The sequence below is a fragment of the Podarcis muralis genome, chromosome 9 (genome assembly GCF_964188315.1).
Source record: "Podarcis muralis chromosome 9, rPodMur119.hap1.1, whole genome shotgun sequence".
NCBI lineage: Eukaryota > Metazoa > Chordata > Lepidosauria > Squamata > Lacertidae > Podarcis > Podarcis muralis.
In genome coordinates this window covers 20928429-20951700 of record NC_135663.1, presented here as the reverse complement: position 1 = coordinate 20951700, position 23272 = coordinate 20928429, and the positions used below count along the sequence as shown (strand labels likewise).

The 23272-nt window shown below is 46.6% G+C and overlaps 2 protein-coding genes across 5 annotated transcripts in view; one reads left to right on the top strand and one right to left on the bottom strand.

The window, feature by feature from the left end:
* Positions 1-23272, bottom strand: part of C9H4orf17 (chromosome 9 C4orf17 homolog) — a 154201-nt gene that overhangs the window by 119430 nt on the left and 11499 nt on the right. The gene's annotated exons all lie outside the window — the stretch shown is intronic.
* LOC114603919 (all-trans-retinol dehydrogenase [NAD(+)] ADH4-like) lies at positions 2707-22245 on the top strand. The gene is made up of 9 exons (XM_028743417.2): positions 2707-2917; positions 5754-5855; positions 6182-6323; positions 7670-7757; positions 8622-8853; positions 10019-10279; positions 11595-11730; positions 21316-21454; positions 21817-22245. The coding sequence occupies exons 1-9, from the start codon at positions 2900-2902 to the stop codon at positions 21839-21841; spliced, it is 1143 nt and encodes a 380-aa protein (XP_028599250.2). The 5' UTR covers positions 2707-2899; the 3' UTR covers positions 21842-22245.

Genomic DNA, 23272 nt, shown 5'->3' with positions numbered 1-23272 from the left:
TAACCTGAAGCACCACTTTAGCTGATGGTGCCTCCCACTGCCGTTGCACCGCTGGAGCATGATTTCTGTTCTCATCCTGAAGCAAAGTTCTTAACCTGAGGTACTATTTCTGGGTTAGCGGAGTCTGTAACCTGAAGCGTATGTAACCTGAAGCATATGTAACCCGAAGTACCACTGTACATTTTTTAAAAGAAAAAAGCACTAAGTATTATTATTATTATTTATTGAATTTATATACCGCCCTACACCTGGAAGACTCAGGACGGTCTGTGTCTATGGCCCTATGATCCTCCTAAGTTATTCAGAAGCTCTAAAGCAGGCATAGGCAAACTCAGCCCTCCAGACGTTTTGTGACTACAACTCCCATGATCCCTAGCTAACAGGACCAGTGATCAGGGATTATGGGAATTGTAGTCCCAAAACATCTGGAGGGCCAAGTTTGCCTAAGCCTGCTTTAAAGGCCTAGATGAGTAAGAATTACCAGTGAGATCAGCTAATTATTGCCGCAGCCAAGGTGGTGCTCTTGCAATGTAGCACTTAAGCCCTATGTGCTATGCCTTGAACAGGAAATTTAAAACATAAGTAGGAGGTGTCAGCAATGCATGTAAGCCCCGCCCCCAGTGTCCCCACTCACAACAGCCCCTTCCACTCCACCAACCTTTCCCCATTGAGTGGGAAGGCAGGAAGTAGAATTGTAAATGTAGCATATGTTGGATTTGGAAAGCTGGCAGCGACTGTAAGGAATAACACCAAGTCTACTTCAGCTTGTCTGGGACCAGTCTTCCTTGAGCATTACACCCCACCTAATTGTCCAGGGAGTTTGCAAGCAGATCAGTGTCGGCTCCTGAATTACATGCTAAACTTGGGGGGAAATAAGTAGTCTCCCACCCCCCACCCCATTGCTGGAGGGAATGGAGAACCTATGACCCTCCAGATGCTGTTAGACTTCAACTCCCATCATTCCTTGACAGCATGCGTGGCAAGTGGTAAGGAATGGTGGGAGCTATATTTCAACATCTGGAGCTCCACAAGTTCCCCATCCCTGTTTTCAGTTATGCACTTGGTTACCTAAGTAACAGCACAATCCTATGATACTATGAATGAGGTCAGTGGGACTTACTCCCATGTAAGCATGCATCAAATTGTAGACAAAAACCATCTGGCTTAAAATGAACTCCATGGGGCCAATTAATCATGTCCTTCTACCCCTTGCAAACTTTGGAGTCAAGAATTTAGTGCGATCGCTCTTTCTTGGTTGCTATTTTGGAAGCAGAAAAACTATTCAATCAAAACAGATGTGTAAGAGGGTTTTTAAAGAACAATTTGTTTTACTTTTTCTGGTTAAAATTCAGATATAGGTTGCTTCTTTCTTAATACTGATGTGCTTAACATTGCTTTGAGTAAGCAAGACACTTAATTTTAAAAGGCAAAATCAGTGATGATCAGCTGATCTAACTGTTGAGTATGTTCTCCAAGTCAGTCTCAAATAGACTTGCAATTCCTGTAAGTAGTTCTGAGTGCATTACAATTACAGTGGTACCTCGAGTTACAAACGCTTCAGGTTACAAACTCCGCTAACCTGGAAGAGTTACCTCGAGTTGAAAACGTTGCGCCGGGATGAGAACGGAAATCGTGTTACGGCGGCGCGGCAGCAGCAAGAGAGCCCATTAGCGAAAGCACGCCTCTACTTAAGAACACTTTCAGGTTAAGAACGGACCTCCATTTGCAAGACGTTCTGTGAGGAGTAATATTAGAAATATTGTAAAAATGGAAAAAGAGAGATGAAATGTTAAAAGATTTAATGGCAATATTAAGTTAAGAAAGGCATAAGAAGTGATTAAGACGGAGGATTATCAGAGGTGCTGATGGAAGTCCAAATAAGAATGTATCTGTGATAAACTGTGAGGTCTGTTTTATAATTTTGTAATAATTTTTTTCAGGGACGCGGGTGGCGCTGTGGGTAAAAGCCTCAGCGCCTAGGGCTTGCCAATCGAAAGGCCGGCGGTTTGAATCCCCGCGGCGGGGTGCGTTCCCGTCGTTTGGTCCCAGCGCCTGCCAACCTAGCAGTTCGAAAGCACCCCTGGGTGCAAGTAGATAAATAGGGACCACTTACAAGCGGGAAGGTAAACGGCGTTTCCGTGTGCAGCTCTGGCTCGCCAGAGCAGCGATGTCACGCTGGCCACGTGACCCGGAAGTGTCTCCGGACAGCGCTGGCCCCCGGCCTCTTGAGTGAGATGGGCGCACAACCCTAGAGTCTGGCAAGACTGGCCTGTATGGGCAGGGGTACCTTTACCTTTTACCTTTTAAGCTAAAAACCAACACACACACACACACACACACACATATATATGTGTGTAAAGAACGGACCTCCGGAATGAATTAAGTTTGTAACTAGAGGTACCACTGTATAAGCAAAGGGTAGTGGTGAGGTTCATATTACAGCGACTTTATTTTCAGCACAGTTTTCCCCACGCCCCACTCTCATTTCCAGAGTAAAGAGCTGGTATCATTGTCACCATTAATTTTGCTAAAGCCTCTCCTGTCACTAGAGTTGTTTGCACTGACACGCTACTGAACATTATATGTTTGCATGTGCTGAAAGTCTAGGTATAAAGGGAAAAGGATGTTGGCTGCATAGATACAAATAAAATATAAAGTTATAATTGCGGAAACGGGTTAAGGACAGAGGGCTTAAAAACAAGAACACCTCCACTGGTAGGAGGGAAGAGGGAGCAGGTGGCAAGGGTAAAGTGAGAGAGTGGCAGAAGAGGAATTCCAGCTGATATTTAGGCCACATCTTCCCTCCAAAGACACAGATTCTACAAGCTGCTTCCTTCACAGAGCCACTGACCCCAAGGGATCCCAGCTGAATTCGTCTTGATCTCCCCAGGAACGAAGCATGAGCACTGCTGGCAAAGTAAGAAACTGGGGTGCGCACTGGCAGCCATGCTGTTTAATGCACTTCTCCCTTTAGTGCTGGACAGGGTGGTTATGGGACCCTCCAGATAACTTGTTTATTGAGAATTCCCTGTGATTTGCTTGCACAAAGCTTCTGCAAATGTTAGATTAAAGCCAGTCTTTATTATGCATTCATTCCAGTTTGTTTGCATGGAAATTATACGGCAACAGAGGCGGATTTAGGGGAGCACAACTGGCTTGGTTGTAACTGGGCATGAAGCCTCAGGAGTGCCTCAGGGGACACCGCAACCATTATTTATAATAGAGTGTGAGAGGAGTGGGTTGCCAATTTTTGGTGTCACACAGGGAGCTACTGAAATTTGAGACCCCAAGGTCCACCAGTGATGGCAATGTGCATTTCTCCCACATTCACCCTGATTTGCTCTCATTAGTCATTCATCCCAGTGATGCAGTCAGAGGAGATGTGCTCTGCTTTAGAGGGCTCTACTTTTATAAGCTGTATATCTGGTCAATCTTGATTACTGAATTCAAGCCCTGTGAATTAGTTAGTAATCTGGTTTATTAAAAGGGTTATCTGCAGCTTACTGGTGGGGTTCTTAACACAGGCCTGCAGCAGAGCTGCTTGTAGGCAGAGGGAAGAGAAGGGAAAGGAGACTGATAATAATAATAATAATAATAATTTATTATTTATACCCCGCCCATCTGGCTGAGTTTCCCCAGCCACTCTGGGCGGCTCCCAATCAGTGTTAAAACAGTACAGCGTATCTGATATCTGGGTAGTACTTTAGGGGATGGCCAAAGACAACACATAAAGCATTATACTGCCCCCCCCAATACTTCTCATCCTCCCCCTTCCAAACAGAAAGCTCCACATTCTTATGGTTGTTTTTTTAAAAAAAAAACAACCCTCTTAAGGTTTATTTCCATTGAGAAGATGCTCCAGCCCACTTACCATTTCTTATGACATAGGACACATACATAGATCAGATACAGATTGCAGTATCTGTCTCTTCACTTCCAAATTTAAAATTTGATCGTGAACACCCCTTGATGATTTTTGGATAGCAACCATTGCTGGCTTGACCTCCCATGAGTGTCCTTAATAAAGAGAAGTGCCAGCTCAGAGATGCTATCAAGGCTAGTATTTTCCACAGACATGCAGAACAATGAGACAGAGACAGAGTGAGAGACAGAGACAGACAGAGTGTTTAAATGTTATTTTTACAGAGAACAGTCCTGTGTCAGAAGGGTTGTTAGATGTCAGGCTCTCTTTGAAGGAGTCCTCTGTTCAAAGAGCTGATCAATCCAAACCTAGTTTAAAGATAAAGAACCCTAAGGAGGCAGAACTGGAGTCTTGAACTTGCCCATCAACACTTAGCAGCACCTGACCTGCTATGATGAAATATATTTCTCTTTATAGCATAGTAACTATTTCTAAATTAGCATGCATCCATATAAATCAGCAAATGCAAATTGGTGTCCTCTTTTTGGGTGATGCACTTATGCTTTCTGGGTGAAATTTCCTTTTCCTCATTTTGGAGGAAGTGCATGTTATAAATCAAATCAAATAATAGTAATATGTAGGCAGCTACCCTGTTCACATCTGGATATCATCTGATTGCTGTGTATTTTGTAATACAGCTAAGAGTGGATTGATATGGCCTTGGCAATTCACACACAGTAGAAATCAATCCACGTCCAGCTGGTTCATGGGATGTGTCCAACATAACAATGGGAATTGGAGTCAGCCAACATAATTTTGGCAAGTGCTAAAAACTAGATTTGGACTGGATTTGCCCCCAGCACGTTCTTCTGAAGTCTTGACACATGTAAGATATTTCACATGGCTAATTTTCAAAAATGTACGATAGTTTCCCCCTCAAATGAGACTGAAGGCCAACCTAGGCATACGTAGCAGGCAGCTACATATCTTGTTTTTCCATAGCTAATTACAGGGACGAGAGATCTTGATTCCTACGGTGAAGGCAACACATGGGAAGGAGAAGCTTATCTCTTTTCTCCCTTGCCTTGAATGGAATGGAGATTGGACTCCTCTCCAATGACTAGGAACCTAAGAAAAAAAGTCTCCAGTTGATACCACTGTGGTGATGGTGGGGAGGCGTCTGCTACATATTTAAGCACATGTCAAGACTGGCCCTCAGAGTATCTTGCAGTAAAAGCATTCAATTGCTTAGCCATAAAGCTACATTTTAGGGGATCTGTTTTTATTTATTTTATTTACAACCTGCTTAATAATCAGAATAGATATATAGATATAGATTAGATATAGATATAGATTAAAAAAAACAACCCCTGGAGTTGGTTTCCTTTTAATGAGGTAGCCAGAGACCGATGGCACTTCTGCAACAGGTTTTATTTACAGGCTAAGATGAAATGTTCACAGCATTCACATTGCAACTGGTCCTGTTCCCCCACTAACGTTCTAAAGGAACTCCCGGTGCTGTAGGCACCAGGTTTTCACAAAGAATGAGTCAGGCCTCTGTCTCTTTCATAGTGACCTGGTTCTGTTACTGCCAAACATACGTTCTCTTACTTTTACACACACCACTTGATGGCATCACCTCCAGCCAGGGGAGATGGGGTTGAAGAAAGACATGCCACTTTCCACAAGGATCTCCAACTACTAGCTTCTATGGCCATCTTTTTAGTTGTGCAAAAGCCCATTCGCCTAGCCAGAGGTAAACTGCTAGGCAAAGTCTCTTTTTATGCAGAATCTGATCTTAGAGCTATAAAATAACAGGGCCGTGGGAGCGGGGGTGTTCAGGGGTCATTAATACCAACCTTACATTTCAGTTCAATGGGTTCTTTTCCAGGTTATTAAATGCAAGGCTGCCATTGTATGGGAAGCAGGGAAACCCTTTTCCCTTGAGGAAGTTGAAGTTTCCCCTCCAAAAGAGCATGAAATACGAGTTAAGGTGAGCATCCAAAGATCTGAGAAACATCTTTATTATACCCCACAGCTTACATTATAAGCATAGCTTTGAAATAATGTCAACTGTAACTTACAGCAAACAACATGGAGGCCATTTTGGAAAGGTCTCTCCCCGATACACTGACACTGGCTTCCCCTACCCTCCCTAAAGTTCCTGGAGGATGCATATTGGAGGATGAATATGGGGAAAGACAGTAGTGAATATGGAAGTCTATGAAGGAGAATGAGTGTGAATCTGCATCATCATCATCACCACCACCACCACCATCTAGTTAGGTTATCAACTTGTGTTTTACGTCTTTCTTTCAGATTATTGCTACCGGGGTGTGCCGCACAGATGATCATGCCATGAGTCCAAGTTTTAAAGAGGGCCTTTTCCCTGTCATACTAGGCCACGAGGGAGCTGGAATCGTAGAGAGCATTGGTCCAGGTGTGACTAGATTTAAACCAGGTACTGATACATTATAAATTGCCCTCAGTGCCATTGGCCCATTTCTCTTTTTAAGATGCTCAACTGCCTGAAAGGTGGTGGTATTATTATTATTATTTATTATTTTAAATAATCAATACCTGCCCTTCACTCTAAGGTCCCAGGGTGAGTTACAACAATTAAATAAAAAAAAATTAAACAGTTTAAAACTGTAATAGGCTAAAGGAAGTTCCTGGTTCAGATGTTGCATCTTCCAAAACCTCACTGGATGGCCTCTGGCACGTCACCCTCTCTCAGTCTGAGTGCAACTGCAATAGGAAGTACCTTACAGGATTGCCTGCATTTTACATAATCTTTGTAAGGATTACAACTATATACTGCATGTGAAGGTCTTTAATCGCTTTAAACGGCTATTCGAAAAAGGAGTGTTTTTATTGTCAGGCATAGGAGCCCAACTCCTAGGGGCTGAGGGGGCTTCCCCTCCCCCAATAAAATATTTGAGGTGGCCGGGGGCCCTGCAAAGTTGATGTGCATTACCATTCAAATTGTGTGCGTGCACTGCGTCATGTCATTGATTATGTGGGGTGGGGCGTACCTCCCCCCCAATATTTTATTCAAGTTGGCACCCCTGTTGTCATGCATGTGACACCCCTGTTGTCTTCTAGCCTTTGAAAACAATCTCAAAACTTCAGCTGGCCCCCAACAGGGCAGTGAGAAGCCCATACAAGAAGCTGGCAGGTAGGGGCTATGGCAGGGGAGGCAGCCAGCTGACTTGCGGAGCAGTGCAGCACCAAAAGACACGCACCCCAATTTTCAGCTGAACATTTTTGGAAGGTGTGAATGTAGGATTTTTCTGGATTTTGCATGGCTCAAATGTAGCCTATTATACTGTCATATAGTAAGAATCGTATCTATTGCTCTACCCACATTGACATGTGGCCCTTGGGAGCTTCTCCGTGAAAGAACACAGGCCTTAGGCTGGGAAATATTCCCCATTGTCAATTTAAACTCCTAAACAGCATGCTTCCCTTTGTGTTGGTATGTTCACTTCTGTTTTGAATTACCCCGTTTAACATTGCACTTGAACCTTAAGCTGTGGTTAATCTTAACTATGGTTTGTTTGAAGCAAGACAGGTTCATGACCCACAGCTAGACCGTTTCAAACCATCAGATCCACCACAGATTGTTCAACTGTAGACAACATGACAAGCTGCAGTTAATCAAGAATGGAAGCAAAAGCATCTGAACATGGCTTTGTGATCAGGCTAGAAGAGACGGGAGAGTTCATGAGCCCAAGGCTTGCCTTGTACTGAAGTTCATAGCAGAAATAAATGTAATACTGGATGCGTTCTTGTTGTTTTGTTTAGGTGACAAAGTTATCCCACTGTATCTTCCTCAGTGTGGACAGTGCAAGTTCTGCTTGAGTCCCAAAACTAACCTCTGTGAACGGATCAGGTACACATTTCAAGTAAATTTATTTGAGGCACCAGTTACTGCAGCTGTCACATTGTTTGCCCACATGTACGCACTGGAGCCTGCTGAGGACAACTTAATAAGCCAGGCAAGCAGTATATGGAAGTAACCTAGGCTAGGTTACCTAGCAAGTGAGCTGCAAAGCCATCAGTAGAAATATTACCAAAACCTGTTCCTTACCAGGAGGGGAAATGAAAGCAAGTGAGGCAATAGAGAGCTGAGCACAGTGCAAATGCACCAGAGCCAATACAGTGTGCCTTCCAATGTATTTACACTGTGACAACCTCCCTACCGCTTCCTTCATGGTGAGGAAGAGTAACCCAACTGCCAGGGAGCTAACACAGCATCTCTGCCCTATCTACCACCCCACTTGTGTATATATTGTTTTGGGGGACTCACTTTTTGATATATCCAAACCTCTCCATCTCTTCCTTGGGACTCTCCCCAACCTACACACTCTCCCCAGTCATGCCTGCTACTGGTTCTGTTTCACCTCCTTCTCAAGCATTTTTTTGCCTGCCTGGAATGTATCCTTGAACTCTGATCATGCTTGCTGCTTATCTAGATGGAGGATTGAGGTATGTGTGTAGAAATTTTATGCATACAGTATTTATACTTAGAAGTTAAATAAGCAAATTTGGATCTTAACATGGGCATAGCCAGGGGGGATCATGGAGGGGCAGCTGCCCCCCAATCAATAAAAGTGAAAATACATAGGTAACTGAGATTCTACCCTCCCCCAACATAAGACCTGCCCCCACCAACAAAAGGCCTGGGCTGCCCCCCAAGAAAAATCCTGGATGCCCATGGATGCTCATATTTCACTTTTGTTTTTTTCTTCTGCAGCAAAGCAAAGACACCAATTTCTGACCAAGACCTGATGCTTGATGGCACAAGCAGGTTCATGTGCAAAGGAAAGCAGATTTACCATTTCATGGGGACCAGTACCTTCTCCGAATACACAGTTGTGGTAGAAAGCTCTCTTGCCAAAATTGATCCTGCTGCTCCTCTAGATAAAGTCTGTTTGATTGGGTGTGGCTTTTCCACGGGTTATGGAGCTGCTATTAATACTGCCAAGGTGAGTTCATGATGGCTCAAGTCTTACTTTAAAAAAAATAATTAACAGGGGGAGGGGAGGTATCAACATTTTTGCCATGTCAAGACCAACTAGAATCTTTACAAAAATAAGCACTTGGCAGGATCCCAAAAGCCTTTTACTTCAACCCCTTGCTAAGCAAGACGTGCTCAGACTACTAGTTTTAAGTGCTGATTCAAAAAAGAGAAGAATTTCCTGAAAGCCAAGATCCAAGTTTGGGGCAAGTACTCTTTGGTGAGAGAACCCCAGCAGATATTTAAAATCACCAAATATGCAACAAAGCAAAGCATGGAAATTTAGGCTGTAAGATACACCCTTCCAAGTGAATTCCAAAACTGTCCCATTTAAAAGTTCCTTCCAAAGTGCTCCACTTTCCCCAGCTTAGGGAAAGACCATGCATTTAGTAAGTAAAAAAATTGTTTACTTATAAACTCTCTAAAGGTCAGATTCATGTGCTCTTCCATACATCAATCAGAAAAGTTGCAAAGGCAGTAAAACGTAGCTTAGTTACAAAGTCGTGAAAGTTCCTAAACTATTGGTACAGGAACACATGAGAGGCTTATGAAAGCCATGCAGCTAAGCTGGAGCAACCAACTCAGCCCTCCTCACATACTGAATTCTCAAGTAGGCTGGGGGAAGAGAGACAAAAGCTTGTTTATTTCTTCCCAAGGTAAAAGGAAGCGACATAGCTTAAGCAGGCTGGACAGCTTACTCTATGGTATTAACCTCTTCATGCATTTATTAGACTTAAGCATATTGGTTATATGAGGCTGGTTATCCTACATTAAGTTGGGCCTAATTCTCTCTGCAGTGGTACAGCTGTGTCAACAGTTTTACTTCAGACTGCAAGCAGAGGCACAGCTAACTGAATGTCGCAGGGTGAGGGAACTATCATGTCAAGAAGACCAGAGTAGAAAATTATTTCCTCTCTACATTTAGCTTTGTATAGGGGTGGATTTTGTTTATTTTTGCATGGGGGATGCACAAGGGGGCAGGGCTCTCTCCCTTAATAGTTGTGTAGAAGAGGAAATTCCACCCACCCTGTGGTTTACTTTTGTTTCAGCCAAATAGATAAGAGGTTCTTTGTAAAAAAGGAAATCCAGCTATTAAAAATAGTTCCATGTGAATTTCTCTCATGTTATTCTAGGTGGAGCCTGGATCTACCTGTGCTGTCTTTGGTTTGGGAGGGGTCGGCCTTTCTGCTATCATGGGCTGCAAAGCAGCTGGAGCATCTCGTATCTTTGGGATTGACATTAACAAAAGCAAATTTGCACTAGCAAAAGAGCTGGGAGCCACTGACTGCCTCAGTCCTGAGGATTTCAAGAACCCCATTCAGGAGGTTATAGCTGAAATGACCGATGGAGGGGTAGATTTTGCCATCGAGTGCATTGGAAACATAAAAGTAATGGTATGTATTTTAGCCTTCACTTAATAAAGTTACAATGCAGTAAAGATTGGTAATAAAAGCAGGAAAGCTAAAATATTATGTTCTAAGTAAGGATGAGCAAAATCCAACAACTGTAATGAGAAAGCTGTTCAATTTTATCTAAGCTTTTCCTGAAATTCCACCGGGAATTCCCTGATTTTCTCAAAATCCACCCCTAATGAATGTGGCCTTGCTTCGTTTTTTCATGAGAACTCATAAGTCTGTCTTTTAAAGCTGATCAGGTCTCCTGAGTTCTAGACTAATGCAACCACCACATCACACCAAGGTCCGACTTGCAGGTTCTCATTAGGGAACCTCACTTTTTGTTTACAGTGCAATAGAAAACTCAACTGTTCAACAAAGGAAGCAGTTTGTCTCTCCCATTTGTCACATGTTATTTACTATGGGATGCGATTTTGGGTTTTGGGGCGTTTTTGCTTCCTATATGATCACTGTAAGCATATTCATATATATTCCTATATGAATATAGTAAGCCTATGTCAGGGCTGGCCCACTAATGAGGCAAGGTGAAGTGATTGCCTCAGGCAGCAGGATTGACAGGGGCAGCAGATCCCAATGTACTGTAAGTAAGGACATAGATTTGGGTAAACTGTTCAGAAACAAGCAGAAATAGCAGGTGTGGGTAAAGCTGGACTATACTGGGACTCGAAAGAGCCATCTTTCCACCTGCCTAATGCCTTCAGGACATCCATGTAAAATGTAGCTAGGGGGCAGGCTATGCTTAGTGTCATGTAAACTGGAGAGAGGGGGCTTTTATACCTGGTGGGTGACAGGAGATATTTCTGCAATGCACACAACACAGAGACAAAACTTTATTGCCTTAATGAGATGGTGAGACCTCTGCAAATGGAAACCTGTCAGTGCACTGGTGCCAAATGGTCATTCAACTGCAGCATATAACTCTGGGTGCTTCCCCAGACAGGGACTTAATTTGCAAACAAAATATTGCAAATGGATTTTGGCAACAGATTTTTAATTATTATTCATAGTATTTCCTCCTGAAAGCATAAATCAAGAGTAAAAGAAGGGGCGAATATAGGCTACTATTTTGATGCTGATAACATCATGTGCACACTGCTAATATTTATTACTAGCATGCAAAAGGAGCATCCATTCCACGCTAAGCACTCATCTGGAAGCCCCCTCTTTAAATGTTGCAGAAGCCAGTGAAAGTCAACTGGGAATGTTGTAACTCCATTTGAACTCATGGGCAGAGTTGACTTTGTGGCTCCTAATTATAAGCAGGACTGGGTGGTTAGTTTCCTTTGCCTTCCAGAAAGCTGCTCTCTGCTGTACCACTGTTGGCTGGGGCACCTGTGTAATCGTCGGAGTGGCTGTGGGTGAAGAAGGATTCGTTGTTTCTCCGCTGGACCTGATAATGGGCCGGAAAATCAACGCCACCTTTTTTGGAGGTTAGTTTTTCCCTAACGGTATATGCATGCCAGAAATGGCATTGTAGTAGTATCTAGGATTGAAATAACACTTGCATAGTTATTTCTAGGTTTGCACATTTGATTTATTTTATTTTCCTTTTCAGTACTGCCATGATCAAGATGGGCAGCGCTGCTTTAATTATCTGCAAGAGCAGGGGTGACAGAACACAGCTTGTTTTCTTGTAGCTTGTCGTAAAACACATTTTACAGGTGTTCTGTCCCTCTTGCTGCTTTGAATCCTGAATCCAGCCCATCTGCTTGCTCAGCTCAGTATTGTGATAAGGTGATTTCTCCTTCGCTGAGCTGGACTGCACATACAGGTTTTGACAAGGACTGGTGAGGCACCTGCAGTTGGTTTGGCAGGCCAGATCCAGTCTGCAGGCCACAGGTTCGCCACCCTGTGATATTACATTGTATTATTTGTATTACATTTCTCTACATTTTTGTGCTGGACTACAGACAAGCATGATGCCTGAAACCCTTTTGGTCCGCATATGGATCGTGTCAGGATCAGTTTCTGGCACTGGGTCATCTCATGCCGCCCCATTCATGATTTAAGAAGAGGTTGCAACTTGGTTTCTATGAGAGTCAGTGTGCCCACCAGCACGTCCTGCGATGCCCACAAAAAGTTTGCTAAAAAACCTGCAATGCCCCTTCCGAGAGTCATGAGGAGGGGGGGTTGCGGGATCACGGACCACCCCACTCGCACTCCCGCGAGGCTGCCGTCAGCCTCGCGGGAGATAGGGATTCCCCAGCTTCATCCCCTGACGCGCCAGCCAATCGGCTGGCGGCAGGGGCGGGCCTTAGAGAGGGCATTTAAGGTCGGGGCAGCCCCGGGCTCGCCCCTTTTGGCTCCAGAGACGACGAGGTTTAGATCGTTCCCTCTCCGTGTCGGTTGCGCGCGAGCGTGGATTACAAGCGGCTTACCTACTCGTGTTCTACAACGCTCCCGACGCTACGCTACCTGCTCCTCACTTCTCTTTGCGGCCTCACGAGCAGCGGTCTTCGGCGCAGGAAGCGCTGCCGCGACATCCAGCAGCCGGCAATCAGCTGACCCTTCGCGGCCTATAGGAGCGCCGCTACCAACCCTTCTAGCCGGCCGCCCATCAGCTGATCCGGCAGCGGCGGATTTCGTTCTACGGCTAAACAGCGGGCTAGCGGCTGCCCACCAACGGAGCCTGCCGCGTCGAGTAGCACGTGTCAGCGAACACCGGTCGCCTCCAGCGCTACTTAACGCATCCCCGGACTCCTCAGCATTACAACGCACAGGTTTTTATAAGGGGTTGTAGGGCCCCGGCGGGCGGCGGTAGCTAATAGGGGGGTGGCCGCTGCCCGTGGCTGCTAAAAGGGGGGCTAAGGCTACCTTTGGGGCTGTTATTTTCCTCGCTAATTCCGAGGGTTGTGGTGGGGTTCCCCTGGTTGCGGGTTGGAACCTTGTTTGCCAGACTGTTTTTACTTGCCCGATTCGGTTGTTTGCTTTCCCAACGTAAATAGTCAGCGTCGCTGCTAGGCAACGGGTTGCCTCCGGCCGCCATTTTGCTGCAAACCACGTGGTTTGGTCACGGCCGCCATCTTGCCAGAGGCAAGTTAGCCCGGGAGCCTCACTGGGGAACTCTGAAACGAGGTCGCACCCTAGTGGCAATCCAGCAGTGTGCAACTGCAGTTAAATCATTATTGTCAGCATTTATATATTGCTCACGGTAGCATTTCAGTTTTATAGGCGGCATTTGGCTGTTGACGCTTAAGTGTTTTGTGCATCATACATAGTTGCTGGTCTCCTGCAGGGAAGCTAAGGGATTTAAAAGGATATTGGCCAATTCTGCCTGGTCTATTTTACCTTTCTGCAAGCAGGGTTTTCTGAGCCTTTTCCAGTTGTTTTTCCGGCCAGAGTAAGCTTAGGTGTTTTTCCCCGGCCATCAGCCACCTGGGTTAGGTCTTTTGCTAGCGCTATTGCCACAGTAGCCTAAAGGCAATCAGAATTGGCACGCTCATATATACATTGGCAGCGATTGAAACATAAATAAGTAGAAAAATTCAAAAAATAAGCACGTACATATCATACGTCTAGCATACATAGATATTCAAGATAAATAAATAAATAAATAAATACATAAATAAATAAATATATAAGTAAAACAAATACCTAGATAATCAGATAAGTAAATAAGGTAAATACATAAACAAATAAATAATTGAATATTAAATAAATAAATAAAACCTATATATATATATATATTGATAGATAGTAAATAATAAGGAATAATAAATAATAATTAAAAAAATAAATAAATAAATAAAAATAAAATAAAAATAAAATAAAATAAAATAAAAATAAATAAATAACTAAATAACTAAATAACTAAATAAGTAAACAAACGAAGGGGGACAGGAGTTGAATCGCAAGAGTCACTCGAATTTGCGGGAATACTTGCTTTGTTTTGCGCCCTCCAACCCAGGGCACTGCCCCAGCTTGGTCATGGAGAGCAACAACAACCCCCAACAATCTCAGCTCGGCAATGCCCTAGTGCCAACAGGCCCTTGTAACCCCCAGGCCTTGGCCCAGCTTTTCTCCGCCTTGCAATCATTCTATGCGCAGTGCAGGGCACCTGTCACTCCTTCTCCCAACATAGTGGAGGTGTCCCAAGATTGCATACCAGACACACCACCTAGCCAGCAGGGTCAGGATGGTCCCTCCACTAGTACAGCCGACGCGGTCGAGCAGGCACCCAGTAGGCCGCGGACGCGCTTACAAGCTACTAGATCTCAAAAAACCAAGTCGTGTCCACAAAAAGGCAAGGCACCAGCTAAAAAACCTAGGTCGAGCGCACAAAAGGCCAGGCCGGTGGCGGCATCTACATCAGCCCCGCGGCCGGAGGTGTGTGATGTCCCCAGTGTTTTTCAGGACGATCCTAGGCAACCAAGCACCTCGGAGGAGTCGTCATCCTAGGAGGAGTTGCCCCCTCAGCAGGTGGCCGCCGCCAGCGACCCGGCCCCCCGCGACGATGCGCATCGGGGCGGAAAGCGTAAGGCAAAGAAGAAGCATCGGGCGAAGAAGAGCAAGAGGAGGGACACTTCGGACTCCGAGGAGGAAACAGGTACCTCTTCTTCAGATGGGGATAGTGATGCCCCTATGGAAACGTATTGGGGGGAGGGAGAGGACATTGGAGCTCCCCAGTGGGTGCATGAACGTAGGGCCAACTCACATAGGAAGACGTTTAATGGCACGCTTGAGTGGAAGGATGGGGCCCTGGTCCCAGACGTTAAAGTCTCGACCAATGCGGCTACCGACTTTATTTTGGGGAACCACCTCTCTAAGAGGAAGAGGAACAAGATTTTGAATGGTAATTACGTGGATATGTTTTCACTGCTGCCGCCAGCTCAAGTCAAGGGGAAAGGGGAAAAAATTAAGTACTATGGGAAAAGGAGGTACAGGGTACCCCGAGTAGAGCGAACGTTCGAAAATTGGCTTAACGGATATCAAGTGTTTATGGCTGTGGTGTCAAGTTGTTATCCTAAGAGGGGCGCGCACCTCGTGTCCTACCTGGCGCACGTCAGGAGGGCTCGGGAGATGGCAGGAGAGGAAGCTGCGCTGGCGTACGATGAGGACTTCAGGAGGAACTCCTCGCTGCTGTCTTCGACTCGTTGGGACCAAAAGGACAACAATTGTTGGTTTGACCATGTGGGGCCCAATATCGAGAAGAAAACCGCCCAACAGCCTAAAGCCGGTAAGGTGGAGACCCAGCGCCGTAGACAGTGCTGGGACTTCAACAAGGGTACCTGTCAGCGCGTTACCTGTAAGTACCTACATGAATGCGAAAGGTGCTTAGGCAGCCACCCAGCATTCAACTGCTTCAAAGGGAGGCAGCAGCCCTTTCGGGGGGGAAGGGGTCACCTCGCCCGGGGAAACAGGGGTGGCGCTGCTGGACCCACGGCCCCTGCACAAGGGCCAGCCGGGGCTCGTTACTAACTTCTCCCTGGGTCTTGCGTGCTCTCCGATAAAATTGGAGCCCTTGAGAGCACTCTTGAAGTTCTATCCAAATAGACAGGCGGCTCACCTATTGGATGAAGGGTTTTCTGTAGGTTTTAGAATTCCGGTCGCTTTTACTCCCAATTCTTCTTGCCCCCCTAACCAGAAATCAGTCTTAGAAAGGCCCGACATTGCTCTTAAAAAGATACTAAAGGAGATCGCAGCTGGTAGGGTGGCCGGTCCATTCGCTACTCCGCCTATCGAGGGGCTTCATATCTCCCCTCTGGGTATAGTCCCAAAGAAGGCCCCAGGAGAATTTAGAATGATTCACAACCTGTCCTATCCCAAAGGTACCTCGGTAAATGACGCCATCCCCCAGGAGATGTGTACGGTGAAGTATTCATCGTTCGATCAAGCTGTGAGGTTGGTTCGGAACTTTGGCAGGGGGGCCTTTATGGCAAAATGCGACATTGAGTCAGCATTCCGCCTACTCCCGGTACATCCTGATGACTACCGATGGTTGGGTTTCAAATTCCAGGGAGCCTTCTTCATCGACAAATCAATGCCCATGGGTTGTTCTGTGGCCTGTGCTGCGTTCGAGACTTTCAGCACATTCCTGGAATGGGCCCTAAAGTTTAGAACCGGCGCCTTGGGGGTGGGGCATTATCTCGATGATTTTATTTTGATCGCTAGGGTGGAGGAGGAGTGCAGGTCGCTCCTCTTGGCTTTCGAGTCCTTGGCTAGGGAATTAGGGGTCCCTTTGGCAGGCGAGAAGACCGAAGGCCCGGTCACCACCATGACCTATCTGGGCATCGAACTTGACACAGTAGCCCAGACCTCGCGCTTACCAGCTGAGAAATTGGTTGCTCTCAAGGAGCTTATCAGTCAGATACTGCCTTTAAAGAAGGTCACCCTGAGGCAGATCCAGTCCCTCCTGGGGCACCTTAACTTTGCCTGCCGTGTGGTATCTCCTGGCCGTCCCTTCTGTAGCCGCTTGGCAAAATTGTCCAAGGGTTTGCGATCACCCCATCATAGGGTACGCCTTTCCAAGGCAGTAAAGGCGGACCTCAATGTTTGGTTGCAATTCCTGGAGGGCTTCAATGGCATCTCGCTTTGGCAGGATAGTCTGGCTCTACAGTCAGATTTCCAAGTACACTCGGATGCCGCTGGGTCCTTGGGTTTCGGTGTGTACTTTAGGGGCCAGTGGTGCGCTCAGCACTGGCCCTCCTCCTGGCAGGGTAAACCTATACTTCGGGACATGACATTTTTGGAATTCTTTCCCATCGTAGTTGCGATACACTTATGGGAAGACCAATTTAAAAACCATAGGGTCTGTTTCTGGACGGATAATCTTGCAGTCGTGTCAGTCTTGAATAAACAATCGGCACGTTCTCCCAGAGTAGCGTCCCTTCTTCGGTACTTTGTCCTTTCTTGCCTGCGGCTGAACCTCCACGCTTCTGCTAAATTTGTACCTGGTATTGATAATAACATCGCGGATGCTTTATCTCGTTTCCAGATGGAACGCTTTCGCTCATTGGCGCCGGATGCGCAGCAGCAGCCGCAACCATTCCCGGAGCACCTCTGGAATATTGGCAACGAGAAGCATTAAAGGGAGTATTGTCTGCGCTGGCGCCTTCTACCCTGAGATCTTATAATAAGGCGTGGCTAGACTTCACGTCTTTCCGCATCAAAAAGGGGCGGTTCAAGCTTGGCAAGTCACCATCCAAATCGGAGGTCATAGAATATATGGTCCACCTTAGAGACCTTGGCCGGGCACCCAAAACCCTCAATATTCATTCGGCCGCCATATCTTTCTTTTCCAAAACTTTGTTTTCCACCGATCCCTGTGCGCATTTCGTAGTGCGGAAGATGCTTGAGGGCTGGCGCAGATCCAGGCCACACGGCCAGGACAAGAGACGGCCCATAACCTTAGACATACTCACCCGAATCCGCAGTAAGCTGAGGTCATTGTGCTGGTCAAGATATGAAGCCAGGTTATTTTCAGCAGCGTTTTCTTTCGCGTTTTTTGGCGCCCTACGCATAGGTGAAGTGGTCTGTGAGGACCGCGCGGCTACTAGAGGATTATTGTTGGAGGATGTGACCGTGGATGGGGCGCAGGTTACGTTAAGAATCCGTAGCTCGAAGACTGATCAACTGGGTAGGGGCGCGTTGGTCCGCTTACAGGCAACACAAAAGGCAGGCCCTTGCCCAGTAAAGGATGCTAGGAAATACCTGTTTTTAAGACCGAAGTCTAGTGGCCCCTTTTTCGTACATTCTGACGGTTCGACCCTCTCAAAACAGCAGTTCACGAGGGTCATGCGCAAGGCCCTGGCTGCCATTGGGCTTCCTCAGGAGGAGTACGCAGCCCACTCCTTCCGTATTGGGGCGGCAACCACCGCTGCACATATGGGTTTACCAGCTGAAAGAATTATGGACATGGGGCGATGGAAATCTAACGCATACAGGGGTTACATCCGGGAGCCCTTATAAAAATCCCCCCCAGCTTTTCCCCCTCAGCTTGCCTCCCGGCGCTCCTCCTGATCTGCCTTTCCGATTCTTTTCGTTGCAGGTTCTGGTGTCGTTCGACTGTGGATCCTCGGCCACAGCATCGTGTATTGGGCTAGGCAGCGCGCCGAACAAAGGGGCTGGGATAATGAGTTACAGCTGCCCAGCTGGGTCAAATTGTCATGGATTTCTAGGAGGGGCATGCGTTGGGAAGAGTTTTTCCCAACTGTATCCAAAAGGATAGCGGTTGAAGGTCCACCTAGCGCCTTGATCATCCAGCTGGGCGAGAACGACCTGGCGTATAGGAAAGGGGTGGACCTGATGTGGAACATGATAAATGACTTAGAGAGGTTGAGGGCAGACCACGGGTGCATTACGATACTGTGGTCATCCCTGCTGGAAAGGCGATGTTGGCGGGATGCCGAGAAACCAGTGGCAGTGAATAAGGCTAGGAGGATTGTGGAGCGCACGGTGGCGCGCAGGGTGGCCGCATGGGGCGGCCGCGTTATTCAGCACCCGCGCATACGGTTTGACGCTGAAGCGCTTTATCGCTGGGATGGCGTGCATCTATCTGATGCTGGCAATGACATTTGGTTGGCTGATATTTTTCAAGGTGTGAGGGATTGGTTACAGGTCTGAGGGTATTGGTGGCGAGCCGGTTTGCGGCTCGGTGGCGGTAGGCATTGGCCGGGGTATTGTCATGCAGATGTGGTTGGGGGGGAGGAACGCCATCACCTCCCCCAAGGCTTGAAGGGTAGTTCGTTAAAGGACTCCGAGGGGCGACGCCTCGTCCGAAACCTACGGAGGCTAGGGCCTAAAGCGCGCCCCCGAGCGGTAACCCCTCGGGGAGCGCCTAGGGATATGCATCTCGGGTGGCTCCCCCTGTTGGTGTTTAACCCTTCCCGGTTAGACCGGATAGTCGGTTAGGGGCCAATGCCTAATGCCAATACCCTTCTTTCCTGTAATCAATAAAGTTGTGGCCATTTACGCCCATTAAACTATAACTCTGTCTCCGTTGTCTTCATTTATTCCACTAGTGGGTGGGGAGGGAATAGCCACGCAATGCCCCTTCCGAGAGTCATGAGGAGGGGGGGTTGCGGGATCACGGACCACCCCACTCGCACTCCCGCGAGGCTGCCGTCAGCCTCGCGGGAGATAGGGATTCCCCAGCTTCATCCCCTGACGCGCCAGCCAATCGGCTGGTGGCAGGGGCGGGCCTTAGAGAGGGCATTTAAGGTCGGGGCAGCCCCGGGCTCGCCCCTTTTGGCTCCAGAGACGACGAGGTTTCCCACCCTCCCGCCCTTTAGGTTTTTCCCTTGATTTTGCTATGGGCTTCGGCTGGTCGCCGCAAGGGGCCTGGTAGGAGTTTTTCCATTTGGCTAATTGGCTCATTTTCCGCCACTTGGTTTTTTCGCCTACCTCGTAGCAAATCGTCACAACTTCCTTGGTTTTGGCGGTAGGCATTGGCCGGGGTATTGTCATGCAGATGTGGTTGGGGGGGAGGAACGCCATCACCTCCCCCAAGGCTTGAAGGGTAGTTCGTTAAAGGACTCCGAGGGGCGACGCCTCGTCCGAAACCTACGGAGGCTAGGGCCTAAAGCGCGCCCCCGAGCGGTAACCCCTCGGGGAGCGCCTAGGGATATGCATCTCGGGTGGCTCCCCCTGTTGGTGTTTAACCCTTCCCGGTTAGACCGGATAGTCGGTTAGGGGCCAATGCCTAATGCCAATACCCTTCTTTCCTGTAATCAATAAAGTTGTGGCCATTTACGCCCATTAAACTATAACTCTGTCTCCGTTGTCTTCATTTATTCCACTAGTGGGTGGGGAGGGAATAGCCACGCAATACCTGAGACTATTTGCTCTTTCTCTTCAGTTCCTGTTTGCCTGCTCCGCCTCTCCTATATTGAACATGTTCCCTTAAACATGCCCACTTTTCTTTGGATACTAGAACTGGACACAGGCCCTTCTATCTGTTCTGAACAGAGGAGAGGTGCAAACAGCTTCTCTCTGTGAGCAAATGCAGTTTTTGATGTGGCATTCATTACATCACACCCCCACAGCAGTCATGTTGTGATGCACCACATTCCACAGCATGCATTTTGTAAGTAGTGCCCACGTCACTTTCACAAGATCCCAAATCTTCCCACTGGCCCAGAAAGGTTGGTGACCCCTGACTTAAGAGAATGAAGTCAGAAGAGTGGCACATCGATGGCACATTCTAGAGCGTGCAAGCTTTTTTCTCAGTGGCTTTTAAAGGTCTTTTGAAAGTAAAAGAATTATCTCAGATTACATAAACTCTCATTGGAGCACTAGAGATTTCTTAAGCCAAAGGAGACACTAAAGAGAAAGGCAACAAGACATGTACTAAATAGAAAGCTAATGGGGATTGGGGCCACACAGATTTTAGTTACTGTCCCACCGTACTAGAAAATGCCTTAGTCCCAGTAATTCCTACTACTCATTCAATTGTTTTGCGGATTTTATGGCAGCCAAAGCAATTAGTACAAAATAATTGTGATTTATTGTCAATTGCTCAAATGTTCCCGGATATGGATGATATTTCTTTCTGAGCCAACCTCAAAAAACATAACAGCTGGAATGTTTTTATTGAATTGCCTCCCATTTCTGGAATCCAAATATCTGGTGGATGTTAAATGGAACAGCCTGTTCCACTTTTGAGAAATAAATGAAAAGCTGTTTCGACATCATTCTAGAGTGTGGGCCCATGCACAGTGTGCCCCAGGAGCTGGGAAAGTGGGTGGTGAAACAGGAGGAAAAACTGGCACAACAACATTCAGGCATTCAGATCATCCATGCAGTTTGGGGGGGCAGTTCATGATGACTTGCTTTTTTAAAATCGTTCATTCTGATTTGTTTGCAGGGAGGTTAGATGATAATGTGTCAGAGCAAGCTTGATCCCACACTTTTCTGTGCATTTCCCTATAGTTTTCCTTACACAATAAGTCTGGTCTTTGGGGAAAACAAGTTTGTTGTACGATATCTCCCAGTCAACATGCTGGCATATTTGCAAACATATCATATAAAAAAAATCAGGAATTCAGTTTTGAATCTGTTTGTTTCCCCCCTCACAGGCTGGAAGGGTGTGGATTCTGTACCAAACCTGGTGTTGGATTACATGGCAGGGAAATTCAGCCTGGATGCACTTGTATCTTACACTTTGCCTTTTGATAAAATCAACGAAGCATTTGATCTTATGCGTCAAGGGAAAAGGTAAGGCATTACAACAAACCCGAAACTCTTGGGGCAAGTTCACACACACATGTGTATCACTCCCTTTATTTCCTATGGTCACGCTCTTAAGGTTTGTTGCTCATTTAGCAAAAACAGCACCACAGACACATAAGGAATCAGCAGTCTTGGGGAGAGGACTCTATGCCCTCTTCAGCTGGGCATATAAAGGATGGGGCTGTTGGGGATTGAACCTGCAAAACAACTGCTCTACCCACTAAACCCCTGGTGTGCAAGCAGCCTAACTGCATCACCAGAAATAGGCCAGTAACAGATGCTTAGCATAGTCCCTTTTGCTAATGAACACATACATTTCCCCCTTTTGCTTTTTACCTGTTTTTCAGCAACCGAACTGTATTGGTGTACTAAGAACCCAGTACAAACGCCGGAGGACTAGAAGCCCAACAAAATGTGATCCTTATTCAAATCTGCCCCACTGACTTCTGATTAATGTATCCCCTTGGACATTGTTTGCAAAAGCATTTCTTTGTGATACATGAGCATATAATTCAGCATCTCCAAGCCATAGGTGTAATATTTTAGAGCAACTTTTTTAGTTCCTGTACTGTCAGGTCACTATTAAAACTGACAATTCCTGTTGTGTTGTGTCACTCATGGATTAATATATACATATGAATATTGTGTTGGTGCATCACATTTCTAAATGTGTAGGGTCACTTGGGTACAAAATCATTTTCTGTTAAAGCTATTGTGTGAAAACAATAGATTCAAATAGATTTAATCGGATGTCACAATAAAACATTTGCAATAAGTTCCTCGCTTCAGGGTGATGACATTTTGTGTGGGGGTTTTTCCATCGTACCACTTCTAAACTCCTCTCAGTATAACCAAACCAGCTTCTGACATCCCTACCAAACTTATTCCCAAAGTGTTGCTGGCTTGTTTGCAACAAACAGCTGAGCAAAATTAGGCCCCTGTCAAGGGGTTAAAAAGGACCAGCTGGCATGGCCAACAATCAGGGGTGATGGGAATTGTAGACTAGCAAATTGCAACACTGCATAGGTTTAAATATGAAGCGGACACCTAGTGCTTAAGACTCATTTCTCATTACAAATCTACTGGAAGTCATTAGTATTATATTCTTCCTAGGCAAAGGCTATCAGAGGTACGGTAGACACATTTAATGGTAAAGGTAAAGGTAAAGGTACCCCTGCCCGTACGGGCCAGTCTTGACAGACTCTAGGGTTGTGCGCCCATCTCACTCAAGAGGCCGAGGGCCAGCGCTGTCCGGAGACACTTCCGGGTCACGTGGCCAGCGTGACATCGCTGCTCTGGCGAGCCAGAGCCGCACACGGAAACGCCGTTTACCTTCCCGCTAGTAAGCGGTCCCTATTTATCTACTTGCACCCGGGGGTGCTTTCGAACTACTAGGTTGGCAGGCGCTGGGACCGAGCAATGGGAGCGCACCCCACCGCGGGGATTCGAACCGCCGACCTTTCGATCGGCAAGCCCTAGGCACTGAGGCTTTTATCCACAGCGCCACCCGCGTCCCTACATTTAATGGTACACACATTTAATTGCTCACTACTATTGCTCTACCCTTCCAGGGTCTGCTGTTGGCATCCGTCTGTCTCGGGAGACAATGGAAGAGTGAGATGGGTAGAGCTAGCTCCCCAGGAGAGTTGTGGGCACCCTAGCACACACCCCAGAATCTTTTGCAATTTTCAGAGTTTATGTGGTAGTTGCAAAGAGTTCCTCAGCAGACAACACAAAACACACAAAGGTTTTCTAAACACAGGAAGCCTAAAAGCCATAACACTGCAGTGACTGAAATATAAT